Genomic DNA, 26,104 nt, shown 5'->3' on the forward strand with positions numbered 1-26,104 from the left:
ATTTTTAATGGGGGCATAATCCAATACGCAAAAATAAAAATCCTAAATGCTAATGTATATGGCCTGTGCTTGACCTACTATTGCTTTGTTATTGAATGGTCTGGTGGCTTGAGGTTAAACACCCCCATCCTGTCATTTTCACAGGTGTCACCAACAGTTACCCTGGATGCCACTTGTCTTGCTCAACTGAAAACGTCATCTGTCTCATCTCAACTTTTTTAGTCACTCCAATAAAATGATTTTGAGGTACATTGATCTAATATTTTGTCATTTAGAAAAAAGTTATGCATATATAATTTTATGAAGTCAGATCTATAAACGTGTTTATATATACCAGCAGGGGAGCCTAAAGATAAATAATCCACTTGGTTAGAGAGAAAATTTGTAATCCGTTTTTAATAAAGTAGAACAATTTAAAGTGAGTATGTTTTGATTTCTATTTTTATTAAAGAACAAAATAAATATTATTTCCCTTCAAAGTGTGTTTGTGTAAGGATTGCCAGTATGCACATATCTAAATCTTACCAAACTTTTCCGTAGAGGGCGTTTTTCCCAAAGTTACCGTCCTCGTTTTCTACTCACTCTGCAATTTCTGAGCAGAGTTGATAAAATAATCACTGATCACTTTTTTTAAAATCTAGCCCAGTTCACTGTGCGGGTTGATATGAACCGTCAAAGAGCTCGGTCTGCGTCGGAACAGTACCGCCCTCTAGGGGAGACAGGAGGAACTGGGAGTCCCGTGGTGACGTCAGAGAGTCGGCGGTGAGTCTGGGATGTCATGTGAAGGGCTGGAACAGATCGACCAGGAAATCTCAGCTTGTTGCTACAGCTACAGTTTGGCTGCCCACGGCCTGGAAGCACATACATTGTATTTAGGCCTAGTATTTGGTTTTAGTTTTAATTTGTGCACCATGGCTTCTCTATTCAAGAAGAAGACAGTCGACGGTAAGTTTGTTTTCCGCTGCTAGTAGGCTTGTAACAAAGTTGTTTGAATTGGTGAGAGCCAGTCCGCCACTAACGAACATAGACTTGCCTACTGAACTGTTTTTCCAGTTCACCTGACACCAGTTTAAAAAGTGAAGATGCATGTTTGTTACAAAATCAACAATGACATTGGTCAACGTGGAATCCCCTTAAATTAGATTGTGTCACAGTCTGAATGTAGACAATATAACGTTACTATTCCACTTGTCTGTGTAACGTTCAGTGAAAGTTCCTTGTTAAGTTGCTAAAAAACAAAAAACTGGTCACAATTTGACCATCGTGTGAACAGTGTAGTTGTCTTAGGCTAAATTAGTACATTGTTACATTGATTGGATGATGCAGCCTAGTATGTTTTAATGGTAACTTTGTAATTTACCTGCTGACTGCAACAGTTTAATTCCATGATTAACAGCTTCTAGCAGTGTAAGACCTGTAAGAAAGCTTTGTTCACACGAGAGAAACATGTCATCCAGAGATACCCCGTGTAGAATGATCGTGTTACTTCACTCTGTTCAGTTAAAGACAGGTGGATATAAGTAAGGTTTATCACACTGTCTGCGCGATTCAAATTATTTTTGATGTATCGTTTTGACAATATCGCAATATTATTTTTGCGCTCGTTGGCTGTACCTGCACCAACACTGCAATATGTTTCCTTCATGGCTTGTTCTCAATCTTAATCATTTAGGCACCAAAGTATCGTGATAATATCATATGGTGCGGTCCCTGGCAATTCTCAACCCTAGTAATGATCATGTCAAGATTTCCATTAGGCTATGTTTGACTGTAAAACACTTCTCAGTTTTCCTCTCATAGTAGTCAAACATGACTCAAGGGGAAACCAAAAGTCAACAGTGAAGTGTGTGTGTGTGTGTGTGTGTGTGTGTGTGTGTGTGTGTGTGTGTGTGTGTGTGTGTGTGTGTGAGTTCAAACTGCCTGTAAAGATAACACAGTACTGCCATGCAGATTTTTGCTGCTGCTGATACATTGAAAATGTAGCAATATGCTAAAAGAAGAACCTCAAAGATTGATTTTCAGGTGTCTCTTGAAAATAAAGTTTATCTCAATGTGCCTAACCTCGATAAAGAAAAGTTAAGAAGAAGAAGTAATGTCTCCATCATATTGTGTATTTCCTTGAGCCGTTGAAATGTTGGGCTTTATCAGTCAAAATGTCTTGGTCTTACAGGGTCAGAATGCAACAGAACTATTCAGACTATTCAGAATACATAATCAATACATTACATCTGAATCACTAATAACTTTATTAAACACAAACATAATGTACGTTTTTATATAATCAATTTCAAGTTTCTACCTAATTCAGTATTAATAAGTTATTTCATGACCATGGTCTCATTGATGGAGAATCAATATTCACTTACTGTGGTTGTACTGTACGTTTACTCAAAGCCAGATGGTTGATAGGATATCTCAGCGTCTCTGCCCCTTCTCTCATTCTTTCTCTCTCCTCTCTGGGCGTGGGGTGCCAAGGTTGCCCGGTGTCCAGAAGCGGTGGTATCCCATGGTAGGGCGTGCGGGTGCGATGGCGGGCAGAGAATAGCTGGTGGAGTTTTGTAGACAGTACCCCACCCTCTTGTAGACGTTGTCGATACGTCACCCTGCACGTAGATACTACGCTTCACTCTCGCAAGTGGTCCAGCTCTCTCTGGAGATGTTGGGGTGATGAGGGCACCATAGGTACCTATAGCAAGGATTCTCACTATTTCAGTTCATTTAAAAACATGTTTTTAACATTGTGGTAACTCTTAAAGAGTTTGAGAGCCTGTTATTCTGCAACAGTATTTGTTGGGGGGGAGAAATATCGATTTTTTTTCACTTTCCTCATGCATTTTCTTCTAAAAGTTTGACGTGCTTTACGACACAACATTCACTGCTGTATGCTTCCGTTTTGGACTTCCACTGCAGGAATTACCTGAACATGAAACAAATCATTTCCTGTTATTGTTTTTAATTGTTTTATTTATACCTTTTTTTATAGTTTTGTGGAAAAACCTTATTTTGAGGAAAGAAAGAGTTTTCTGTTGAATATTTAGCGTTTTGATCCAGCAATGAAAGGTTGTGTTAGAGGTTGTTGGTAGTGCCTTCTGGTACCTATTCCACTGTAGAGAGAATCTCTGGGAATCCTCTCGCTCTAGTGATGGAGTCCAGTGCAATGGTTTAGTGCATCAGCTGGTGGAGTGCCCTGGCTCACTATATGTGTCTGCGGTAACCTTAGAGCTAATAGCAGGGAGCTGGGATGGCCGGGACACGTTCACAGCAGGGTGTGTGTAAGAGAGAGAATGCGTGAGGCGGTTTGGGTGAAATGGCTAGAACAGTGTACCCTTGCCTACAGACATGCCTGGTATCTCTCTGGGACTGCTCTCCAATCTCATACCCCACAGCCTTATATTAGGAACTGCTGCTGTGTGACCATCTCGCCGTGAATGCCTTCACTTATTCAGTTCACCTCACGCTTGTGCCTATATTGTTCCCATTGATGCTACACTTCAAGGGTTTTATCCTGCCTTAAAACATTGATTCAAATGATTTTAGTTTTTGCTCCATTACTGCTGTTGTACATATAAAGTCAGAAGGCTGGTGTATTTTTATTGGAAACCTGTGAAACAAGACGCATCACATAGTTTACCCTGCCAATATTTCTAAAAGTATAAGTAATATGGTATTAAGGAATTATTTTAGTCTGGTCGATCTGAAGTAGGAATTATCTCAATAAGAGTTCAATCCTGAGCTCTCTTTAGTGCTGGTCCCTCTATACATTTAATAAAGAACCCAGTTTTATTGTGTACAGCTGAGTCTGGTATTTGGAGCATAGCGTGTGTCGGACTGTGTTACACACGTCGTGTCAGGGTAATGGGTGTGTGGGACTGTGTTACACACGTCGTGTCAGGGTAATGGGTGTGTGGGACTGTGTTACACACGTCGTGTCAGGGTAGTGGGTGTGTCGGACTGTGTTACACACGTCGTGTCAGGGTAATGGGTGTGTCTGACTGTGTTACACACGTCGTGTCAGGGTAGTGGGTGTGTCGGACTGTGTTACACATGTCGTGTCAGGGTAATGGGTGTGTCGGACTGTGTTACACACGTCGTGTCAGGGTAATGGGTGTGTCGGACTGTGTTACACACGTCGTGTCAGGGTAATGGGTGTGTCGGACTGTGTTACACACGTCGTGTCAGGGTAATGGGTGTGTCGGACTGTGTTACACACGTCGTGTCAGGGTAATGGGTGTGTCGGACTGTGTTACACACGTCGTGTCAGGGTAATGGGTGTGTCGGACTGTGTTACACACGTCGTGTCAGGGTAATGGGTGTGTCGGACTGTGTTACACACGTCGTGTCAGGGTAATGGGTGTGTCGGACTGTGTTACACACGTCGTGTCAGGGTAATGGGTGTGTCGGACTGTGTTACACACGTCGTGTCAGGGTAATGGGTATGTCGGACTGTGTTACACACGTCGTGTCAGGGTAATGGGTAGTGTGTGAGGCAGGAATGGTTTAGAGTCCAGGCTCAGCCCTGTGAATGAGGAATGTCCAGAGCTTTGTCCCTGTCTATCTACCCGTGTGAACAGAATAGTACTCTGTTTCTATGGCTTTACAGAAAGCCCAATGCCCAGCATAACTTGTATGTATGTATGTATGTATGTATGTATGTATGTATGTATGTCATAAAGCAAAACAAAAAAAACTGTTTGATTCAATAACTGTATGTTCATAGGGTAAATGTTTTTCTAATTTCTCTCTCTCTCTCTCTCTCTCTCTCTCTCTCAGACATTATAAAGGAACAGGCTAAGGAGCTTCGTGGTACTCAGAGACAGATCACTAGAGACAGAGCTGCTCTGGAGAAACAAGAGAAACAAATGGTGAGACCCCCTCACCCTGTGAAGTGCTGTAGGAAGGCAGCAGGTTTTAGTTTCTCAGTAGAACCTTTTCTGGTGATTGCGGCTGATTGCATCAAATGTGTGTAAATGACTCAAGGCGAATCCTGCTCCATCCTACCCCCTACAGCCACTCACATCCCTTTCCTGCTCTGTCTGTTAGGCCTACAAGCTGCTTAGCTAACCACTGGGATAGAAAAGACAGGTAGAATGCTACAGGGGAAAGAGGAAGTAGAACGGTGTGTGTGTGTGTGTGTGTGTGTGTGTGTGTGTGTGTGTGTGTGTGTGTGTGTGTGTGTGTATACACACACACACAATGAGTCACCATAAGGCTGTGTGAACAGAAGAATATAACGTTTCCCCTCCTTTTCCCACTATACCATAAGGATGTATGGAAGAGTGGTCTCTCTGTTTTAAGTAAACATCACACAGGCCATAATTACCTTCCCAGGGACAGGCGTTTTATTACTCATTAATATTTCTCCTAATTAATCTAGTTTTTATCTTTGTTGGTCTGAAAAAAAGCTATTCTCTAAGAAGAGGAAGTGTCCTATATTACAATTTAGCATAAGTGTATTTGTGACACAGCTGTCCCAGTGTCTGTTTGCACTTCCTCTGCTAAGGCTGCTGTAATTGCTGTGCTGGGAGACTCATTAGTATTAGACTCTTGACACAGAGACTACTGGGGCTTTCAGCATGTGTCCCAAAAACACAACACCCTTTTTGGAGAAGAACATTTGTTTTTCTTCAAGATATCTATTTTATTCAGCAAAGTGTATGTACTGGCATGGATCCAGGGATAGCCCATGATTTGAATTTATAGCCACTTTATTCCATAGAACAACTTGGTTCATTATTCAGATGAGAAAGAGCATGTTTTGTCAGCTCTGTCTAGCTGAATTATTGCCCTGGTCCAGTGAACATTAGATCAGTCTGTCTATGTACATTGTTATGTGATGGCATCATTCATCTGTCAGTTTTACCGAACCCTCTCTTCCCTCTCTCTCAAATTCACATTGCTTTATTGGCATGAAATACAATTTGTACATATTCCCAAAGCAGTATAGTGGTACAGCATTTCAGTAAATATAGTGCAATGAGGATAATGGAACACAGTTCATTTCAGTATTAATAATAGTACATACAGTATGTGACCCACCACATGGATTGGATAAAAGTAGAGACTCAGAGCTAGAAAATTGAATATCATAACCTGCAGTTGAGGAACAATGGTGAAGTAATTCTGCTTTGAATGTTGACAAACCTCTAACCCCACTTTTGAGAAAATGGCCCATAAAAGTTTTGGTACACCTACTGGAGAGTTCTTCTTTGTCTACACCCATTCAGCATCGTTCACACCCTCTTAAGCCTTAGCCCCACCCATCTCTTTAAGGATTCACATGTGAGGCCATGTGCTGAACAGAGTGAATACGATAGTAGTGTAGTAAACAAAGATTTCAAGATGAAAAGTGGTGAAAGTAGTAGCAGAAAGTATTAGTCAAAATACACTTAATCTAGTCCTTGGGTTGTATCCTAATCTGATTTTGGTGCAGGTCATGTTGTTCTTCACATTACCGTCTCTGTCATGCTATATTAAATATAAGCTTCATTTATCACATGCACAAGATGCATCAGGCGTAAACGGTACAGTGAAATGGTTACTTGCATAGTGGAGTCTTGTGTTTAGAAATGTAGCAAGCTAGCTAGCTAAACAATGAACTATAATCCCAACTCAAAATGCCATGCACCATGCATGAATCTGCAGGTAGCTAAAGCTAACCAATTAGGTTCCATGTTAGCTAGCTAGCATTAGGCTATAACTAGCAATGTAAATGGATTTCTGAGATACAAATAATATTACTACACAGATGATACACGTTAGCTAGCTAACAGTACGCTTTAACCTGTTAGGGCTAGGGGGCAGTATTGACACGGCTGGATAAAAAACATACCCGATTTAATCTGGTTACCACTCCTACCCAGTAACTAGAATATGCATATACTTATTACATATGGATAGAAAACACCCTAAATTTTCTAAAACTGTTTGAATGGTGTCTGTGAGTATAACAGAACTCAAATGGCAGGTCAAAACCTGAGAGATTCCTTTACAGGAAGTGGCCTGTCTGACCATTTCTTGAACTTGTTTTCCATCTCTATCATTTACTAAGGATCTCTGCTCTAACGTGACACTTCCCACGTCTTCCATAGGCTCTCAGAGCCCGGGAAAAAACAGAATGTCGTCATTCCAGCCCCAGGCTGAAACACATTATCGCCTTTCTCAAGTGGCCGATCAAGGGACACTGGCTTATGCGCGTGACCCCGACCGCCCCCGCCTTTGGGATTTTTTTCCTCTGTTTGCCGAAAAGGAGATTCCCTGTCGGAATATTATCGCTTTTCTACGAGAAAAATGTCGTAAAAATTGATTTTAAACAGCGGTTGACATGCTTCGAAGTACGGTAATGGAATACTTAGAATTTTATTGTCACGAATTGCGCCATGCGCGCGACACTTCTTTACTATTTCGGATAGTGTCTGGAACGCACGAACAAAACGCCGCTATTCGGATATAACGATGGATTATTTTGGACCAAACCAACATTTGTTATTGAAGTAGCAGTCCTGGGTGTGTATTCTGACGAAGACAACAAAAGGTAATCAAACTTTTATAATAGTAAATATGATTATGGTGAGTGCTAAACTTGCCGGGTGTCTAAATAGCGAGCCCGTGATGCCTGGGCTATGTACTTAGAATATTGCAAAATGTGCTTTCACCAAAAAGCTATTTTAAAATCGGACATATCGAGTGCATAGAGGAGGTCTGTATCTATAATTCTTAAAATAATTGTTATGCTTTTTGTGAACGTTTATCGTGAGTAATTTAGTAAAATGTTAGCGAATTCCCCGGAAGTTTGCGGGGGGTATGCTAGTTCTGAACGTCACATGCTAATGTAAAAAGCTGGTTTTTGATATAAATATGAACTTGATTGAACAAAACATGCATGTATTGTATAACATAATGTCCTAGGGTTGTCATCTGATGAAGATCATCAAAGGTGAGTGCTGCATTTAGCTGTCTTCTGGGTTTTGGTGACATTATATGCTGGCTTGAAAAATGGGTGTCTGATTATTTCTGGCTTGGTACTCTGCTGACATAATCTAATGTTTTGCTTTCGTTGTAAAGCCTTTTTGAAATCGGACAGTGTGGTTAGATTAACGAGAGTCTTGTCTTTAAATGGCTGTAAAATAGTCATATGTTTGAGAAATTGAAGTAATAGGATTTTTAAGGTTTTGAAAATCGCGCCACAGGATAGCAGTGGCTGTTACGTAGGTGGGACGAATTCGTCCCGCCTAGCCTAGAGAGGTTAACTTGCAATGAAAACAGCTTTCTGACAAAATTAGAAACATATAATATCTGAAAATGTAGTTTGACTCTTACCCGTATATATGGATGAAAGCTTCTCCCTCTGTCATGGATGCCATGGTTTCCCTTAGTTTGAAGATGTAATCTGGACACAGGTGTTTTATACAACATCCTCCTGTGTTCTCTTTTTGACTCTCTGCATTTGGTAATCATCACTCTGCTTCCACCGGGCATTCCACTGATTTCAAAACTCGTTCAACTTCTTCCCGAGATGACACAGTTGAGCGCTGTTTCTTCTGATGACAGTGATGGGGGAAGAATCTACAATGTCTGGTTCAATTAAAACGTTTTTACCTAAATCAGGGATTTCCTCATCGTCTGATTCATTTTCAGAGTCTGAGAGAGTCAGCATTGCACGATCGTCCTCCAGAAAGTACTCCATCACTACTTTTTCCCACTGATTTTTGTCGATACCACTATTAACCTCAGGGCAGCAATGCAACACTTTGTGAAAATACTCCGCGGTAGAAAGGATTATCTAAACATACTGAGCAGCTCATGTTATAGACAGAAGCATTCTACATGGCAGACCAATCCAAACTCATCTCTCGGCATGTCCAGCCCACCCATTATCTCAGCCAATCATGGCTAGCGGGAAATTTCCTGTATTTTTCCATGGCTAAACCAACTAGGCTCGAAATGTAACACATTTATTCATATTTACAGATGGCATACAAGTTTTTTTATTTATTAAGGCACATGAACGTTCACATGTTCCAGAAGTCATTTCTGCAAAAAAAAACGTATTTTGATTTTTTTTAAAACAACAAAAAAAATCGTTTAAATGACACTCCAATGAAGTCGTGACGTGTGACATATGCCAAGTTTCTTGAAACGGGTCACATATGATCATGTCTACAGGTACAACACTACTGCTGTTGTATTGTGGAATCTTTGGTTGATACATTTAATTCAATAAAAATAAGATTATAAAAAAGAATGGCTAATAAACAACAAAATATACATGGATGATGGTTACACTATGTGTTACTTGTAAGTTATATACAATGTAAATACTTCAAGGAGTTAAGGGTCATGGGATGTCCCTCAGGCTTTGGCAATCAGAATTCTGTATGTAGATTTTGTATAGGGTTTCTTGCACAATGCTTATAATCGTAATTACAGGTTGGACCCCAAACCTTGCTTCCATATAGTGCAATTGGTAAAATTACACTATTGAATATTTTGTACCAGATTTGAATAGAAATATTTTTTTTCTTTTTAAATGTTTTTTTGGGGGGTGGGAGTAAAATGCTTTGCAGGATTTTTCTTTAGTGCATTCACTCCGAGACCAAATCCACCAGAGGCGTTGATTTATTTATTTTTTGTCCCAGGTAGTTGTACCATTGGGCATGTTCAACCATGGTATTTCCTAATTAGCTGCTCTGATTCATGTCCTTTTGTTCATTTTTTTTCTTCTTCCTGTATACATTGCTCTGTTGGTGACAGTAGGACAAGGTAATCTGCGTAGAGGGGCTGAAGATTGGTCAAACACTGCTAGTTTGATGTACTTTGAACAGGGTTGGACTTAAACTGTACCCTGGTCTCATCCCTCACCCTTGTGCAAAAAAATCATTTTATTGTTCAGTTTAATACTACATGTGTTGTTCAAGTAAATATATTTGATGATCTCATATACTTTGCCCCCAATGCCGCTTTGGAGGGTTTTGTAATATACTCCATCATGTCATATGGAATAAAAAGCATTCTCTCTCAAACCAGATATGTAATTGAACACAGTCTCTGTCACTCTCTCCCTCTTGACAGGGCAGTATAATATCAGTAATAAGCTCACATCAGCACCACTCATCATCCCATCCTAGATCACTGTTACATATTTAAATGTAATTTTGTTTTATGGCAGATAGCAGCCTCATTATTAAGATGTTCTGTCTATTCTGATCATGAATATGTTTAGCAGGCAGAGACTGACTGCACCTGTTTGTGTGTCTGAGGGGGTAATGTAATGGAAATCTGCCTACTCAGCTGTTTAGCAGAGCGCTCTACCTGAGGAGCAGAATAATGCTGAATAATCATCTCTTTCACTCAGCTCTTCTCCACTCTACATAGCACTGATCAGCCTAATGATAGTTTAACCCTCACTACATTCTGTCAGAGGGAAGGGGTGGAGGGATGGGAGTATTATTCCTATAAAAAATGGCAATAATGATAATTAATAAATAATTGTTTTGAGGACTGGCTCTTCAGAATAAACAGACACACAGGGCTGCAGCTGTATTGTTTCCCAGGGGCCATGGCTTTACAGCCTTGCAGTGTGTGTTCCCTCAGGGCAAGAGGCTGTTTTACCAAAGCTAAGAGGGGCTGCTAACTCTCAGGTGTTTAGACCATCGACAAATCACAGTATTTACACTGTGTATACTCTTAACAGGGCTCCCTGGGGATACTGATGTGTACAGTCGTGGCCAAAACTTGAGAATGACACAAATATTAATTTTCACAAAGTCTGCTGCCTCAGTTTGTATGATGGCAATTTGCATATACTCCAGAATGTTATGAAGAGTGATCAGATAAATTGCAAAGTCCCTCTTTGCCATGCAAATGATCTGAATCCCCCCCAAAACATTTCCACTGCATTTCAGCCCTGCCACAAAAGGACCAGCTGACATCATGTCAGTGATTCTCTCGTTAACACAGGTGTGAGTGTTGACGAGGACAAGGCTAGAGATCACTCTGTCATGCTGATTGAGTTCGAATAACAGACTGGAAGCTTCAAAATGAGGGTGGTGCTTGGAATCATTGTTCTTCCTCTGTCATCCATGGTTACCTGCAAGGAAACACATGCCGTCATCATTGCGTTGCACAAAAAGGGCTTCACAGGCAAGGATATTGCTGCTAGTAAGATTGCCCCTAAATCAACCATTTATTGGATCATCAAGAACTTCAAGGAGAGCGGATCAGTTGTTTTGAAGAAGCCTTTAGGGTGCCCAAGAAAGTCCAGCAAGTGCCAGGACCATCTCCTAAAGTTGATTCAGCTGTGGGATCGGGGCACCACCTGTACAGAGCTTGCTCAGGAATGGCAGCAGGCAGGTGTGAGTGCATCTGCATGCACAGTGAGGTGAAGACTTTTGGAGGATGGCCTGGTGTCAAGAAGGGCAGCAAAGAAGCCATTTCTCTCCAGGAAAAACATCAGGGACAGACTGATATTCTGCAAAAGGTACAGGGATTGAGCTACTGGGGTAAAGTCATTTTCTCTGAATCCCCTTTCCGATTGTTTGGGGCATCCAGAAAAAAGCTTGTCCGGAGAAGACAAGGTGAGCACTACCATCAGTCCTGTGTCATGCCAACAGTAAAGCATCCTGAGACCATTCATGTGTGGGGTTGCTTCTCAGCCAAGGGAGTGGGCTCACTCACAATTTTGCCTAAGAACACAGCCATGAATAAAGAATGGTACCAACACATCCTCCGAGAGCAACATCTCCCAACCATCCAGGAACAGTTTGGTGATGAACAATGCCTTTTCAAGCATGATGGAGCACCTTGCCATAAGGCAAAAGTGATAACTAAGTGGCTCGGTGAACAAAACACCGATATTTTGGGTCCATGGCCAGGAAACTCCCCAGACCTTAATCCCATTGAGAACTTGTGGTCAATCCTCAAGAGGCGGGTGGACAAACAAAAACCCACAATCTCCAAGCATTGATTATGCAAGAATGGGCTGCCATCAGTCAGGATGTGGCCCAGAAGTTAATTGACAGCATGCCAGGGGCGGATTGCAGAGGTCTTGAAAAAGAAGGGTCAACACTGCAAATATTGACTCTGCATCAACTTCATGTAATTGTCAATAAAAGCCTTTGACACTCATTAAATGCTTGTAATTATACTTTAGTATTCCATAGTAACATCTGACAAAAAATATCTAAAGACACTGAAGCAGCAAACTTTGTGGAAATTCATATGTGTCATTCTCAAAACTTTTGGCCACGACTGTACAGTACCAAAAGTTAGGACACACCTACTCATTCAAGGGTTTTTCTTTTCTTTTTATTTATTTAACTATGCAAGTCAGTTAAGAACAAATTCTTATTTACAATGATGGCCTACTCCGGCCAAACCCTCCCCTAACCCGGACGATGCTGGGCCAATTGTGCGCCGCCCTATGGGACTCCCGATTACGGCCGGTTGTGATACAGCCTGGGATCGAACCAGGGTTTATAGTGACTCATCTAAAACTGAGCTGCAGTGCCTTATCCAGCTGAGCCACTCAGGATCGCATGTAGTAACCAAAAAGTGTTTGAAGAATTTAAAATTATTTAGATTTGTTTAAAGTAGCCACCCTTTGCCTTGATGACAGCTTTGCACGCTATTGGCATTCTCTCAACCAGGTTCACATGGAATGCTTTTCTAACAAGTCTTGAAGGCGTTCCCACATATGCTGAGCACCTGGCTGCTTTTCCTTCACTCTGCGGTCCAACTCATCCCAAACCATCTCAATTGGATTGAGGTCGGGTGATTGTGGGAGCCAGGTCAACTGATGCAGCACTCCATCACTCTCCTAGGTCAAATAGCCCTTACATAGCCCGGAGGTAAGTTGGGTCATTGTCCTGTTGAAAAACAAATGATAGTCCCACTAAGCGCAAACCAGATGGGATGGCGTACCCCAGCAGAATGCTGTGGTAGCCATGCTGGTTAAGTGTGCCTTGAATTCTAAATAAATCCCTGCCAGTGTCACCAGCAAAGCACCATCACACCACCTCCTCCATGCTTCCCGGTGGGAACCACACATGCAGAAATAATCCGTTCACCTACTCTGCGTCTCACAAAGACACGGCGGTTGGACCCAAAAATCTAAAGTTTGGACTCATCAGACCAAGGGACAGATATCCAGCGGTCTAATGTTCATTGCTCGTGTTTCTTGGCACAAGCAAGTCTCTTCTTCTTATTGGTGTCCTTTTAGTAGTGGTTTCTTTGTAACAATTCTACCATGAAGGCATGATTCACAGTCTCCTCAGAACAGTTGATGTTGAGGTGTCTGTTATTTGAACTGTGAAGCGTGTATTTGGGCTGCAATTTCTGAGTCTGTAACTCTAATGAACTTATTCTCTGCAGCAGAGGTAACTCTGGGTCTTCCTTTCCTGTGGTGGTCCTCATGAGAGCCAGTTTCATCATAGCGCTTGATGGTTTTTGCAACTGCACTTGAAGAAACTTTCAAAGTTCTTGACATTTGCTGCATAGACTGACCTTCATGTCTTTTAAAGTAATGATGGACTGTCATTTGTCTTTGCTTATTTGAGCTGTTCTTGCCGTAATATGGATAGGGCTATCTTCTGTATACCACTCCTACCTTGTCACAACACAACTGATTGGCTCAAACGCATTAAAAAGAAAATAAATTCCACAAATTAACTTTTAACAAGGCACACTTGTTAAAACCTCTTACATCTAGACGTTCCGCTAGCGGAACACCTGCTCCAATATCCAATGATAGGCGTGGCGCGAATTACAAATTCCTCAAAAATACAAAAACTTCAATTTTTCAAACATATGACTATTTCACAGCATTTTAAAGACAAGACTCTCCTTTATCTAACCACACTGTCCGATTTCAAAAAGGCTTTACAGCGAAAGCAAAACATTAGATTATGTCAGCAGAGTACCAAGCCAGAAATAATCAGACACCCATTTTTCAAGCTAGCATATAATGTCACAAAAACCCAGAAGACAGCTAAATGCAGCACTAACCTTTTGATGATCTTCATCAGATGACACACCTAGGACATTATGTTATACAATACATGCATGTTTTGTTCAATCAAGTTCATATTTATATCAAGAAACAGCTTTTTACATTAGCATGTGACGTTCAGAACTAGCATACCCCCCGCAAACTTCCGGAGGAATTTGCTAACAATTTACTAAATTACTCACGATAAACGTTCACAAAAAGCATAACAATTATTTTAAGAATTATAGATACAGAACTCCTCTATGCACTCGATATGTCCGATTTTAAAATAGCTTTTTGGTGAAAGCACATTTTGCAATATTCTAAGTACATAGCCCAGCCATCACGGGCTAGCTATTTAGACACCCGGCAAGTTTAGCACTCACCAATATCAGATTTACTATTATAAAAGTTTGATTACCTTTTGTTGTCTTAGTCAGAATGCACTCCCAGGACTGCCACTTCAATAACAAATGTTGGTTTGGTCCAAAATAATCCATCGTTATATCCGAATAGCGGCATTTTGTTTGTGCGTCCCAGACACTATCCGAAATGGTAAATAAGGGTCGTGCGCATGGCGCAATTCGTGACAAAAAAATTCTAAATATTCCATTACCGTACTTCGAAGCATGTCAACCGCTGTTTAAAATAGATTTTTATGCCATTTTTCTCGTAGAAAAGCGATAATATTCTGACCGGGAATCTCCTTTTCGGCAAACAGAGGAAAAAATCACAAAGACGGGGGCGGCCAGGTCACGCACCTAAGCCCACAGTCCCTTGATCGGCCACTTGAGAAAGGCGATAATGTGTTTCAGCCTGGGGCTCGGATGACGACATTCTGTTTTTTCCCGGGCTCTGAGCGCCCATGGACAACGTAGGAAGTGTCACGTTAGAGCAGAGATCCTTTGTACAAGATAGAGATGGCAAAGAAGTTCCAGAAATGGTCAGACAGGCCACTTCCTGTAAAGGAATCTCTCAGGTTTTGACCTGCCATTTGAGTTCTGTTATACTCACAGACACCATTCAAACAGTTTTAGAAACTTTAGGGTGTTTCCTATCCATATATAATAAGTATATGCATATTCTAGTTACTGGGTAGGATTAGTAACCAGATTAAATCGGGTACGTTTTTTTATCCAGCCGTGAAAATACTGCCCCCTAGCCATAAGAGGTTAATTGAATTGCATTCCAGGTGACTACCTCATGAATCTGGTTGAGATAATGCAAGAGTGTGCAAATCTGTCAAGGCAAAGAGTGGCTACTTTGAAGAATCTAAAATATATTTTAATTTGTTTAACACTTTTTTTTTTTGGTTACTACATGATTCCTTATGTTATTTCATAGTTATGATGTCTTCACTATTATTCTACAATGTAGAAAAAAGTCAAAATAAAGAAACTCAGGAATGAGTAGGTGTGTCCAAACTTTTGACAGGTACTGTATGTGTTTATATATTTTTGTAACGTATATGTGTGAGTGTAGTGAAGTTGCCCGTTTACAGCCGGATGCAAAGCCAGTCAGAAGCTCCCCCTTGCTGATCCTCCTCCTTTTCCTTCCCTCACCCTGTAGGAGATGGAGATAAAGAAGATGGCTAAGTCTGGGAACCGCGAGGCGTGTAAGATCTTGGCCAAGCAGCTGGTCCAGCTGAGGAAGCAGAAGAACAGGACCTACGCCGTCAGTTCAAAGGTCACCTCCATGTCCACACAGACCAAGGTCATGAATTCTCAGATGAAGATGGCTGGAGCCATGTCCACTACGGCTAAGGTACAGAGCACCACACACATGCGTGCATTCACACACACATTCTGACAGGCACGCAGACCATCACATTTTGGATGTTGGGCCTCTAAAAGTCATCATTTTGTTTTTAAATATATTATTGTATTGTAGCTCCACACACACATGCATCTATGTGTGTCTGTGTAAATGAGGCCCAAAAGCAGACCGACTAACCCAGTTAACATTAAAACAGCTTCTCCAAAACAGTTCAGAGGATTCCTCTCTTCCTCTCTGAGTGTGTGATAATTAGTGTGTCTATATATCTTGTCATCCCCTCAGGATGGTAATGTTTGTCTGATTGGATAGAGATTCTCATTTCACCCTCGTCCATCCTATACCTTTTCACAGCTCAGAGACACAGATCAGATGACATCCTTACACATCTTAGTTTATTATCAATTAGGCTTCTGGTAATGTATAAAGTAGCATATCTAATTAGCCCCGTTATAGGACTATACGCCTATAATGTTTAGAGCTTTGAATGTGAACTAGTTAGTCAAAGTATTTATTCATGTAGTTATTCGTGTATTAATCTGTTTCTAATCAGTGCGTTGTCTCTGTGGAAGTTAATTAGTCATGATCAGGATGTCTGATTGGCTGGTAGGGAACAGAGAGAGGTCTCACAGAATTAGACCTCTCTGTAACAGAAAAAGGAATGTGTTTCGGGAGCGCTGCTCGCTTGTGTTACCATTTGTGTGTTACCAAGGCTTCAGTGTGGAAGGAAAACAGTAAAGTCTCACCAAACAGCCCACTTCTAGCTTCATATAGACTATGGGGCTGCAGAGAGACCCACTAACAACAGGGACAAGCTCTAAAAAAGTTTTCGAGCAATAAAAAAATGACATCTAATTAGATGTGGCGTGTGCAGCTCATTTGGCTGTTTGAGGCTCCGGTGTGAAACTAGGCCATGGCTGATAACACACAGGAAGAAGAGGCAGAATCCCTCTGCGTATTGATGATGCGCGTACCTGCTCTGGGAGTTGTGTATTGTGTCTGTGTAATATAACATTTTTTGTGGTGTAAGTCTTGTCTGTGTGTTTGTCCAGACGATGCAGGCGGTGAACAAGAAGATGGATCCACAGAAGACTCTCCAGACCATGCAGGACTTTCAGAAAGAGAACATGAAGATGGGCATGACTGAGGACATGAGTAAGACCTGCTGTCATTGGCTCCCTAGCCTAGGATTTAAACATTTTTAAAAGATGCACAATAGTAACGGACAAAAAAAACTGTCCAAACCAAAAACATCATGCACATCAGTGTGTTTGCCTAGTGGTTCAATGACCTGTTAACTCGCAACTTTTAATGGTAAACTGACTAGGACCTCTGTCTCGCTGCCTCACTCTGTCTGCCCCCCCCCCCCTCCTTGCTCCCTCCAGTCAACGATACGTTAGATGAGATATTTGTGGAATCAGGAGACGAGGAAGAATCTCAGGACATTGTGAACCAGGTTCTGGATGAGATCGGCATCGAGATCGCTGGAAAGGTAAGACATACTGCCCAATGCCGTTCCCCAGTCACTTCTCCACATAAGTAGTCCTCTGGAAGGGTAAGAGAGAGTCCTGTACCATCTCAAAGCCCTCTCCCGTCTGGATGCTTTGAGGTGTAGCAGACAAAGACAGTAGCAGGATAGCCCGTAGCCTGCCTGTCTTAATGGGAAGAAGACCAACTCCATTCCTCCAGTACCCAACAGTAGGGCTGGGACGATACCAGTATTGCAATACTCATTAGTATCGTGGTAAGGAAACGAAGCACAAACTGGATTTCACTTCTTATGTTGGAAACATCATGTTGTCATCCTGAGTCACATTTATTTATATTCCAAGATATAGAACTCAATATTTTACATACAGCAGGTTTTTAAATGACCAACGCATTCTTACTGCTTTGTGTTTTCATTTTTGTCATGGAAAAGATATTGCGATACTGGTATTGTCATAGCCCTACCCAACATGTTTGTTGTAGTCCCGGACAAACTCGCCTGATTCAACTCATTGAGGGCTTGATGATTAGTAGAATCAGGTGTTTGTCCAGAGCTACAACAACAATGTGTACAGTTGGGGATACTGGAGTTGGGAAACACTGCTGTAGTCTGTTCCTGTAGTCTGTTCCTGTAGTCTGTTCCTGTAGTCTGTTCCTGTAGTCTGTTCCTGTAGTCTGTTCCTGTAGCCTGCCTGTAGCCTGCCTGTAGCCTGCCTGTAGCCTGCCTGTAGCCTGCCTGTAGCCTGCCTGTAGCCTGCCTGTAGCCTGCCTGTAGCCTGCCTGTAGCCTGCCTGTCTTTATGGAATGACTGCCTGTAGCCTGCCTGTCTTTATGGAAGATTGCTTGTAGACGGGGGAACTGCAGTGGGGTTGCCAAAATTCCAATAAAATAAGCGTGTACAGATTGTGTGGGACAATATACAAATGGTTTTGAGAAAGATTTGAAAAACAGTTTTATTGGGTAAATGTATTTATTGGTTGCTATTAGTTTTGATAAGAGATGAATGCAAATCTAAATTTATAGATTAAGGTTGTCATTAGATTTGGAGTGCTAGTGAGAAATTCTTGGGGGGGGGTGTGAATGGAAATTGTGGTGGAAAAATAGGGTCTCTGCTGAAAGTTTCAATACCACTGCTGTAGTCTGCCTGTAGCCTGCTCGTCTTTATGGAATGACAGCCTGTAGTCTGTGCCTGCAGTCTGCCTTTCTTTATGAGATGACAGTCTGCCTGTCTTTTATGAGATGACTGTCTGCCTGTCTTTATGAGATGACAGTCTGTAGTCTGCCTGTGGTCTGCCTGTCTTTATGAGATGACAGTCTGTAGTCTGCCTGTCTTTATGAGATGAGTCTGTAGTCTGTGCCTGTAGTCTGCCTGTCTTTATGAGATGACAGCCTGTAGTCTGCCTGTCTTTATGAGATGACAGCCTGTAGTCTGCCTGTCTTTATGAGATGACAGTCTGTAGTCTGCCTGTCTTTATGAGATGACAGTCTGTAGTCTGTGCCTGTAGTCTGCCTGTCTTTATGAGATGACGGTCTGTAGTCTGCCTGTCTTTATGAGATGACAGTCTGTAGACCAGGACTCATTCCACTATGGGCAGAGTGTCTGGGTTTATTTTATTTTTTTCCATTCAATTAAGAACTAGACAAACAGGTGAGGGGAGTTCCTTACTAATTAGTTACCTTAATTGATCCATCAGTACAAGGGTGGAGCGAAAACCTGCACACACTCGGCCCCCCCCCTGGAATGAGTTTGACACGTGCTGCAGACTGTGCCTGTAGGCGTCCTGTGTGTGGTGATAATTGAGAGGCAGTTACAGTGACTGTCCATCTGGCAGGGAACCCACTCCCCCTGGGGGACAGCATGTGTTACTACACCACCGCTCCATGCAGAAGGGCTACTGTGTGTTGTAAGGCCAGTGTTAACCTGTTGGGATGTGTGTTTTAAGCCCAGAGCCAGTGTTAACCGGTTGTAATGTGTGTGTGTGTGTGTTTCAGATGGTGAGAGCCCCAGCAGCAGGGAAGAGTCTCCCTACTGCTTCTCCTAAACGGAAAACGCAGATCTCTGATGACGAGATAGAGCGACAACTCCGAGCCCTGGGAGTGGACTAACACACACACACACACCATGGGCTAGGCCTGTGTACTAGCAGGCTGGTGGTCCATGTGTCCGAGACTGGGAGATTGTGGGTGGTTATGAATATTTAATGACTAAATGAAGGAATAATAGAATATAATGACCCACACTACATTCTGCTGCAGCAGGCAGCCTGCTGAAGGGGTTGGCTTCTTTATGCACATACAGACTGTTGACTCTGGAAAGTGACCTCTATGTTCACATTATATTTTGTGCATGGCTTCTCCATTAGTCCTGGGAGTACAAATCCTGTGGGAGGATGATGAAGTCAAAGAAACAGAGTGAGGTAATGAGTGTTCTCTGTGCTCTCACATCTTTAGGTACCGTACTATAGACAGTGGTGGTGTCGAACGACTGACGATGTGTCTGTCTCATTCCACTGACATTAACCCCTACGAGTAGGGTAAGGGCTTGACTTTTTCACTAATAAACATTTTGCATGAGAATCTATCTAATTAGCAGGATCAAACTGGATGTCCGTTACGTAAATAGATTCAGTTTCAAACAATGTGTGAAAGAATAATGAATGCTAATTCAAACTAATAATCATTAACTTGATATATCAAAGAATGGTTAATTTTGAGTTGCTTGTTTTGTACTACTGAGTTGTACTGTAATCTGAAGATGTTGTCTTAGTTGATCTCTGTGTGTCCTGTCTTTCTGATGTGGGATGGAACCAGTCTGTCCTCATCTCTCTCTTTTTATCTCGGCTGCTGTGCAGTTATCGTATCTGTTAGACCTGTTTTTTAAAAACACACACACACACACACACACACACACACACACATTCTAGAGTGTACAATGAGTTTGTGAAGAAGACACTGATCGTTGTCTTCCTGACACACTCTGTTTCACTCTACCATGCTGTAAGAGCAGGTTAGGAGACAATGGCATATTGTGCAATATCAACTAAACAACATTTCATGCATTCTAGAATGTTCCCCCTCATGGTTCTCTTCTGGTTTTCTAATGTCGACTAGTATATCACTGTATACTAAAATAATTGTCTTAATGATTGTTACTGGAAAACATTGACTGGCTTACTATCGTTACATCAGTTTCTTTTCAACTTGATTTTTTGGTGCAATTCTCCAGACAGGAAAGGTAAATGAATGAAGGTTGTTGTCACCCTTTTTATCCACCAAGTATGTAAACTACTGTATGTATCCTCTGTATTTGTACAGTTGTACTGTTTAAACTTGATGACTTTTATAATGAATAAAATAGCATGTACAAAATGTTTTTTTTGTCACATACACTGAATAGGTGGAGTGAAATGTGTTGTTTTACTAGCTGCTGCTCAAACAATGACCTATGCCAACCACACCTTCACACCAATGGTGTTTTTATTCAGTCATTGAAGAGGACGGTCCGCATGGAGGCCCAGAGCTGTAACGACACAATTTGAATTGGAGTCAATTCAGGAAGTGATTTTAATTGAAATTCAAAAAGGAAACACTGTTGAAATAAATAGCTTCTACTCCTCAGTTTATTGAGAAGTCATTGAAAATAGATGCAGATTTTTCAAATTTGGAACGGTTACTAATGTTTACTCCCTGAATTGACCCCAGCCCTGACACACTCACACAGAGCTTTGTCCCGCTGGAGAGCGCAGCCATATACCACAGGCTGTGAATTAGCATGTAGAGCTCATTATGTAGGGCCCTCAGTATCAGTAGTGCCACAGTGCATCCCACCTTTTCTCAGACCACAGAGCATGCTCCCTTCTAATGTTATCCTTATTTCATGCCTGTCCTATTGAGGTTACTCTGTCTAGATTCCTACAGTTCTGCTCTCCCAGTATATCCCAATGAAGACATGAGAGAGTGAATGGATCCTGGGGGAAGGGGCTATGGAGATGAATTCAGAGATTCCTCCAACCGAGAGCTATAAGATAGGAGCCACTCTACAGTTATAATGACTGGGTGAGTTTAGCACGGTATGCACATGTTGACTAGTGGGCTGGATGTTTGTATTCACAAAAACACAATAAATCAGGGAATGTGTAAAATGTCACTCATGCAGCGCAGGGTGCTCAGCTCCCTTTTATTGGGCTCTCGGAAACACCAGCTGCTTAATAAATTAATCAACAAATCATTACATTAAATGCATGTCAGTGCACAATCCATGAATTAATTAATTGCATCTCTGATAAATGTTTCATTAAATCATATTTTTCTCTCTCTTTTTTATTTGTATACATCTACCCTGTACTGAATGATTGATTGTAAGACAATGACTGGCACTTCTGGCCTGCTTTTGAGCCCAGCTCTACACTGATGCAGTATAATGTCTCCAGTGTGCTACAGGGACACAGGTGCTTGTATATTCATCACTTAAATCATCTCCTGTCCTCACCACACTGTTGGTTTGTATGTATTTATTCATGGGAAATGCATCAAGAAATCAGTAAGTATGAAAAATGACACGCGCAACTGGGACATTGCGTTTTGATTTCTTACATATCGAAATGTCTGAGAATGTCTCTATATAGTTCTCTCTAGGTTGAAGATGTCTCTGACTTGAAAACACATCTGTCATTAAATTAGATGTACACATTCATAATCATTCAGTTTTATATATTACATTTCAGATAAATAGATCATGATAAAGACACATGGGTATCATTTCTTTTTACAACGACCAGACATGGAATCATAAATTGTTATACGTAGGTTTGGGCACTTCTGGGAGAAATGGTAGTAGGCTGCAGGCACTTGAAGAACAATACGCTTTTGGTCCAATTAAAGAATGAGGTCACACCCGAACTCAAGGTTTTTTGGCATTGGAGGACAGATAGGGGTTAGGGTTATCTATAGGTAGGACTGTTCTTGATCAGGTAGGAGCTGTGGTGAAGGCTGGTCTTGACCCGTTTCTCTCGTTGCCGACGGTTACAGAACCAGACCCGGACCACCTCCTTCTCCAGATGTAGCCCCTCGGCCATACGGACGATCTCCTGAGATGAGGGCTTGATCTTCTGCCCGAAACTACGCTCCAATGCCTCCTTAGCCCCCAGACTACAGGAGGAGAGGGATGCAGTGTTTAAAGAGGGAGCTGGTGTTTGATCAAACAGCTGTAGTTAGTTACCTGATGGAAAAATATGTTGTAGGTATCTGATGCAGAAGAGAAAATTGAGGGCAGTTACCTGATAGTGGTTCTTCGTTTCCTCTTACGCTCATTCATGCCCATTTTCTCATTAAACAGAGCTGTGGAAAGAACAACATTAAGGTCACATCCTTAGTCATTCATTACTTTAAGGTCATGGTTGTCCCTCTCTCCCAGGGTAAGATCATGGTTGTCCACTCACCCCCGGCCTGCTCTGTTTCGTCCAGCCACTTAGCCAGGATGGTCTTTAGCGTGCAGGCGTTCTTGAAGCTCAGCTGCAGGTTCTCAAAGCGACAGATGGTTGTCTGGCTGAACTCTGAGCCATGCACCGCAGCCAGAGCCTCTCCAACGTTAGTTTGGGTGTACCCTTTGAAACAGACACACACACACAGTCAGCCATTACATTGTGGGTGTGCATGTGTAACTGTTTTAAACAGTTCAGGACAGAAAGACACTAGCTATCTAACTCACCCAGTTTGATCCTGCGGAGTTTGAAGTCGTTGGCAAACTTCTCCAGCTCTCGTATCTGAGGTGAGTCCATGTCGGGGGGTTCGTCTGGTGGCCGGCTCCTAAGGCGGAGGTCCTTAGTGCCCCCCAGGGGCGGCTCATCAGACAGCACGGCCGGGGGCAGTGGGGGGAAACTGTGGCTCAGAGAGCACGACCCCCCACCCAGACCATGCTCTGGAAACTTATACAGACAAGGGGCCAATGAACCTAAATAGATGGAGAAACATCAACTGTGATACCAGCTACAGCCACTAGAGGGGAGTGTAGCTGTATTAAGGGTGTGCTGTGCTGTGCGGGTGTGTGTGTGTGTGTGTGTGTGTGTGTGTGTGTGTGTACCTTGCAGTGTGTTTGCTCCGTTGACCATGTTGGGGTGCGGGACGCTGCAGGTCTGGAGGATTCTGGTCTGAGATATACTGGCAGACAGCATCTCCTGAGCTAGGGAGGAAACCGTTATCATCAGCAGCATCCCCACCACCACCATCATCATCATCCCCACCACCACCATCATCATCATCCCCACCATCATCATCATCCCCACCACCACCATCATCATCATCCCCACCACCACCATCATCATCATCATCCCCACCACCACCATCATCATCATCCCCACCATCACCATCATCCCCACCACCACCATCATCATCATCCCCACCACCACCATCATCATCATCCCCACCACCATCATCACTGACCTGCCATCATGCCGTAAGTGGTCTGTTGGTTGCTATAGTGACAGGGTGTGACGGGGTAGTGCAGGCCGGGGGGACCGTTGCTGAGAGCGTTGCCAAGGGTGGAGGTGGAGAGGTGCATGTGGGAACGCTTGGAGGACTGGAGGAGAGACAGACCTGACGGGACTGGAGAGAGGGTGAGGGGGAACGAGGGAGAGAGACCTTAGATCAGTTTAGACATGGCTTTTTGCTGTACTTGTGTAATTGTCCATGGGTGCACCTGCTTGTGGAAGAAACTGTATTGAGTGATAGCAATAGAATGGTGGTTGATTTACATTCGTTGTTGTAGAAGCTGTAGTGTTGAATTAGCTATAGTGTGGGTTCCTTTCCAATGACGATGGACAGAACATTGGATCTCAGTTAGCAGGTGTGTTCTTCTGGGGAAGTCATTTCTCGTAGTGAATGTGGACTGTTAATTTAGCTCTCAAACTGGACAGGCTAATAACACTCCTACTGTCCTCCATACTACAGTAATAATTCTCTACAGACAGACACAGCAGGGAGAAACTGTGCAGACAATGTTCAGATGCAGTCCAAAATCTTCATCTTCAGCTGTAAAGTAAGATGTGTGTTTGTGTGCGTGTAATAATAATAATAATAATAATAATCATTTGGGGGGTGCTATTTCATGTGTTTTTTCCATATCCCAACTCTCCCTGAGACCCCCTTCGGAGAGTCAAGTCACGGCCAGTGTCTGCCAACGCGACCCTGGAGCAGTTCGGGTTAAGTGCCTTGCTCAAGGGCACATCGACCAATTTTTCACCTCGTCGGCTCAGGGATTCAAACCAGAAACCTGTCGGTTACTGGCCCAACGCTCTAAACGCTAGGCTACCTGCTCCCAGTGTGTGTGTGTGCGCAATCGTGTGCCAGTGTGGGGGTGTTAGTTAATACATTTCTGTCAGTCTGCAGCCCGGATAGCAGTGGGGGTCACACAAACACCCCACCTACGCTCTCTACACACACACACACAACTCTATCCACATCTGTGGAATCTCTCCAAGGCCAAGAGCTGGAGATGTTCTATCTACAAACATCTAAGAGAGATGTTCAGGGTTCAGCTATAACAGCTCTGCTAATATCCACCCACACACACAGAGCAAAAAGGCAGCCTTCAACACAGTTACACCACAGAGAGCAGGACCCAGCACAACTGTTAGAAGACTGGAAATGATTCACAGGTATAGAAAGAATGTGTTATCAGAGGTCAGGGATCAGAGGTTAGGGGTCGGGGTGAGAGGTTACCTGCGGACACCATGTTGTGTGTGTGTGTGGAGGCGGAGGAGGGCAGGCAGTCGGCAGCGGAGGCATGGTGCATGAGGAGGGGCAGAGAGTCTCCTGCCAGGGTGGTAAAGGAGTCCGCGCTGAACGCCTGGCACGACATCACAATGATCTCACGACCTCCTTCTCACCTGGACAGGATCAGGAAGATTGACCTTCTCTGCACTTAGCTGTTCTCAGGTAGACACTCAGGTGCTGACTTCTTGTGGTTTCTTCCCTGGACAGGTAAAAGCTGCTGTGCTTGGCTGGTCCCCTCTCCTTCTGCTTCCCATGTGTCTGTCACCTGGCCAGTATCTGCTCTGTGTTCCTCCCTGGCCTCCCTGTGAGCCCACCTGAGTGAAACCCGCAAGTCTACTGCAGGTATTTATACCCCACCCTTCTCTGCCCCCCCACCACCGCCACCTCATCCATGTTAATACCCCCCACCCAACCCCCCATAGCTGTGGTTGTATCTGACCCTCTGCCTCCAGCCCTCCAGCCAGTGCCGGGAAAAGCCTGGATTAGTAGCAGAGAGAATTGGGTAACTTAATCTTCTCTCTAGGTGGGTCTCTTTGGGTCCCCCCCTCTCTCTCTCAATCCATTTATTTCTCTCTCTCTGGGTGTCTGTCTCTATTTCCATGCTATTTTTATGATATGGATGGATATTCTGAGCACCAGACTCTATAGGGAACAGATATTCCCATCTGATTCCATTTCAAACTCTATGTTTATGAGAAGAAACTGTGCTAGGGTAACATGTGTAAAGACAGAATAGTCATGAGTGCTGCTGGAAAAACAAGGCACACTACATACATCAATAGTATCAAACATTCACATCTATAGGTTTTAAACTTCATTTATACTTTCTTTATGAGCTTTCTAGCTATGTCCCTCCCTGCAGAACTGAATACTAGACTAAGAAAACTTCTAGCAATACATTTTAATTAATTTAAGCTTTTTTTACGCGATTGACCTGGTTTGTAGTGAAAGAAGCAGAGTGTGTGTTTGTAAGTGTGTTTGTACTCTAACCATCTGTCTGGCAGGATTAGGAGGGGAAGTGGAGAGGATGTGCCTGGTATTGTGTTTATATTATGTTAGTATTGTGTGAATTAGGTTGGTATTGTGTTA

The 26,104-nt window shown here is 42.7% G+C and overlaps 2 protein-coding genes across 2 annotated transcripts; one reads left to right on the forward strand and one right to left on the reverse strand.

Annotated features, from left to right (window-relative positions):
* Positions 1–770: 770 nt before the first annotated feature.
* Positions 771–20,616, forward strand: LOC106582223 (charged multivesicular body protein 2b). Its single transcript, XM_045704688.2, has 6 exons — positions 771–945; positions 4,771–4,862; positions 15,554–15,748; positions 16,810–16,912; positions 17,143–17,249; positions 19,238–20,616. Exons 1-6 carry the CDS (start codon positions 774–776, stop codon positions 19,349–19,351), a joined length of 783 nt encoding a protein of 260 aa, XP_045560644.1. The 5' UTR covers positions 771–773; the 3' UTR covers positions 19,352–20,616.
* A 1,125-nt stretch (positions 20,617–21,741) lies between these two features.
* Positions 21,742–25,204, reverse strand: pou1f1 (POU class 1 homeobox 1). The gene is given in 7 exon segments (NM_001123670.2): positions 21,742–22,393; positions 22,522–22,582; positions 22,684–22,848; positions 22,953–23,195; positions 23,325–23,423; positions 23,684–23,845; positions 24,962–25,204. Coding segments are annotated over 7 exon segments (1,077 nt in total). The 5' UTR covers positions 25,101–25,204; the 3' UTR covers positions 21,742–22,185.
* Between the last annotated feature and the right edge of the window lie 900 nt (positions 25,205–26,104).

The sequence above is a fragment of the Salmo salar genome, chromosome 21 (assembly GCF_965601325.2).
Source record: "Salmo salar chromosome 21, fSalSal1, whole genome shotgun sequence".
Lineage (NCBI taxonomy): Eukaryota > Metazoa > Chordata > Actinopteri > Salmoniformes > Salmonidae > Salmo > Salmo salar.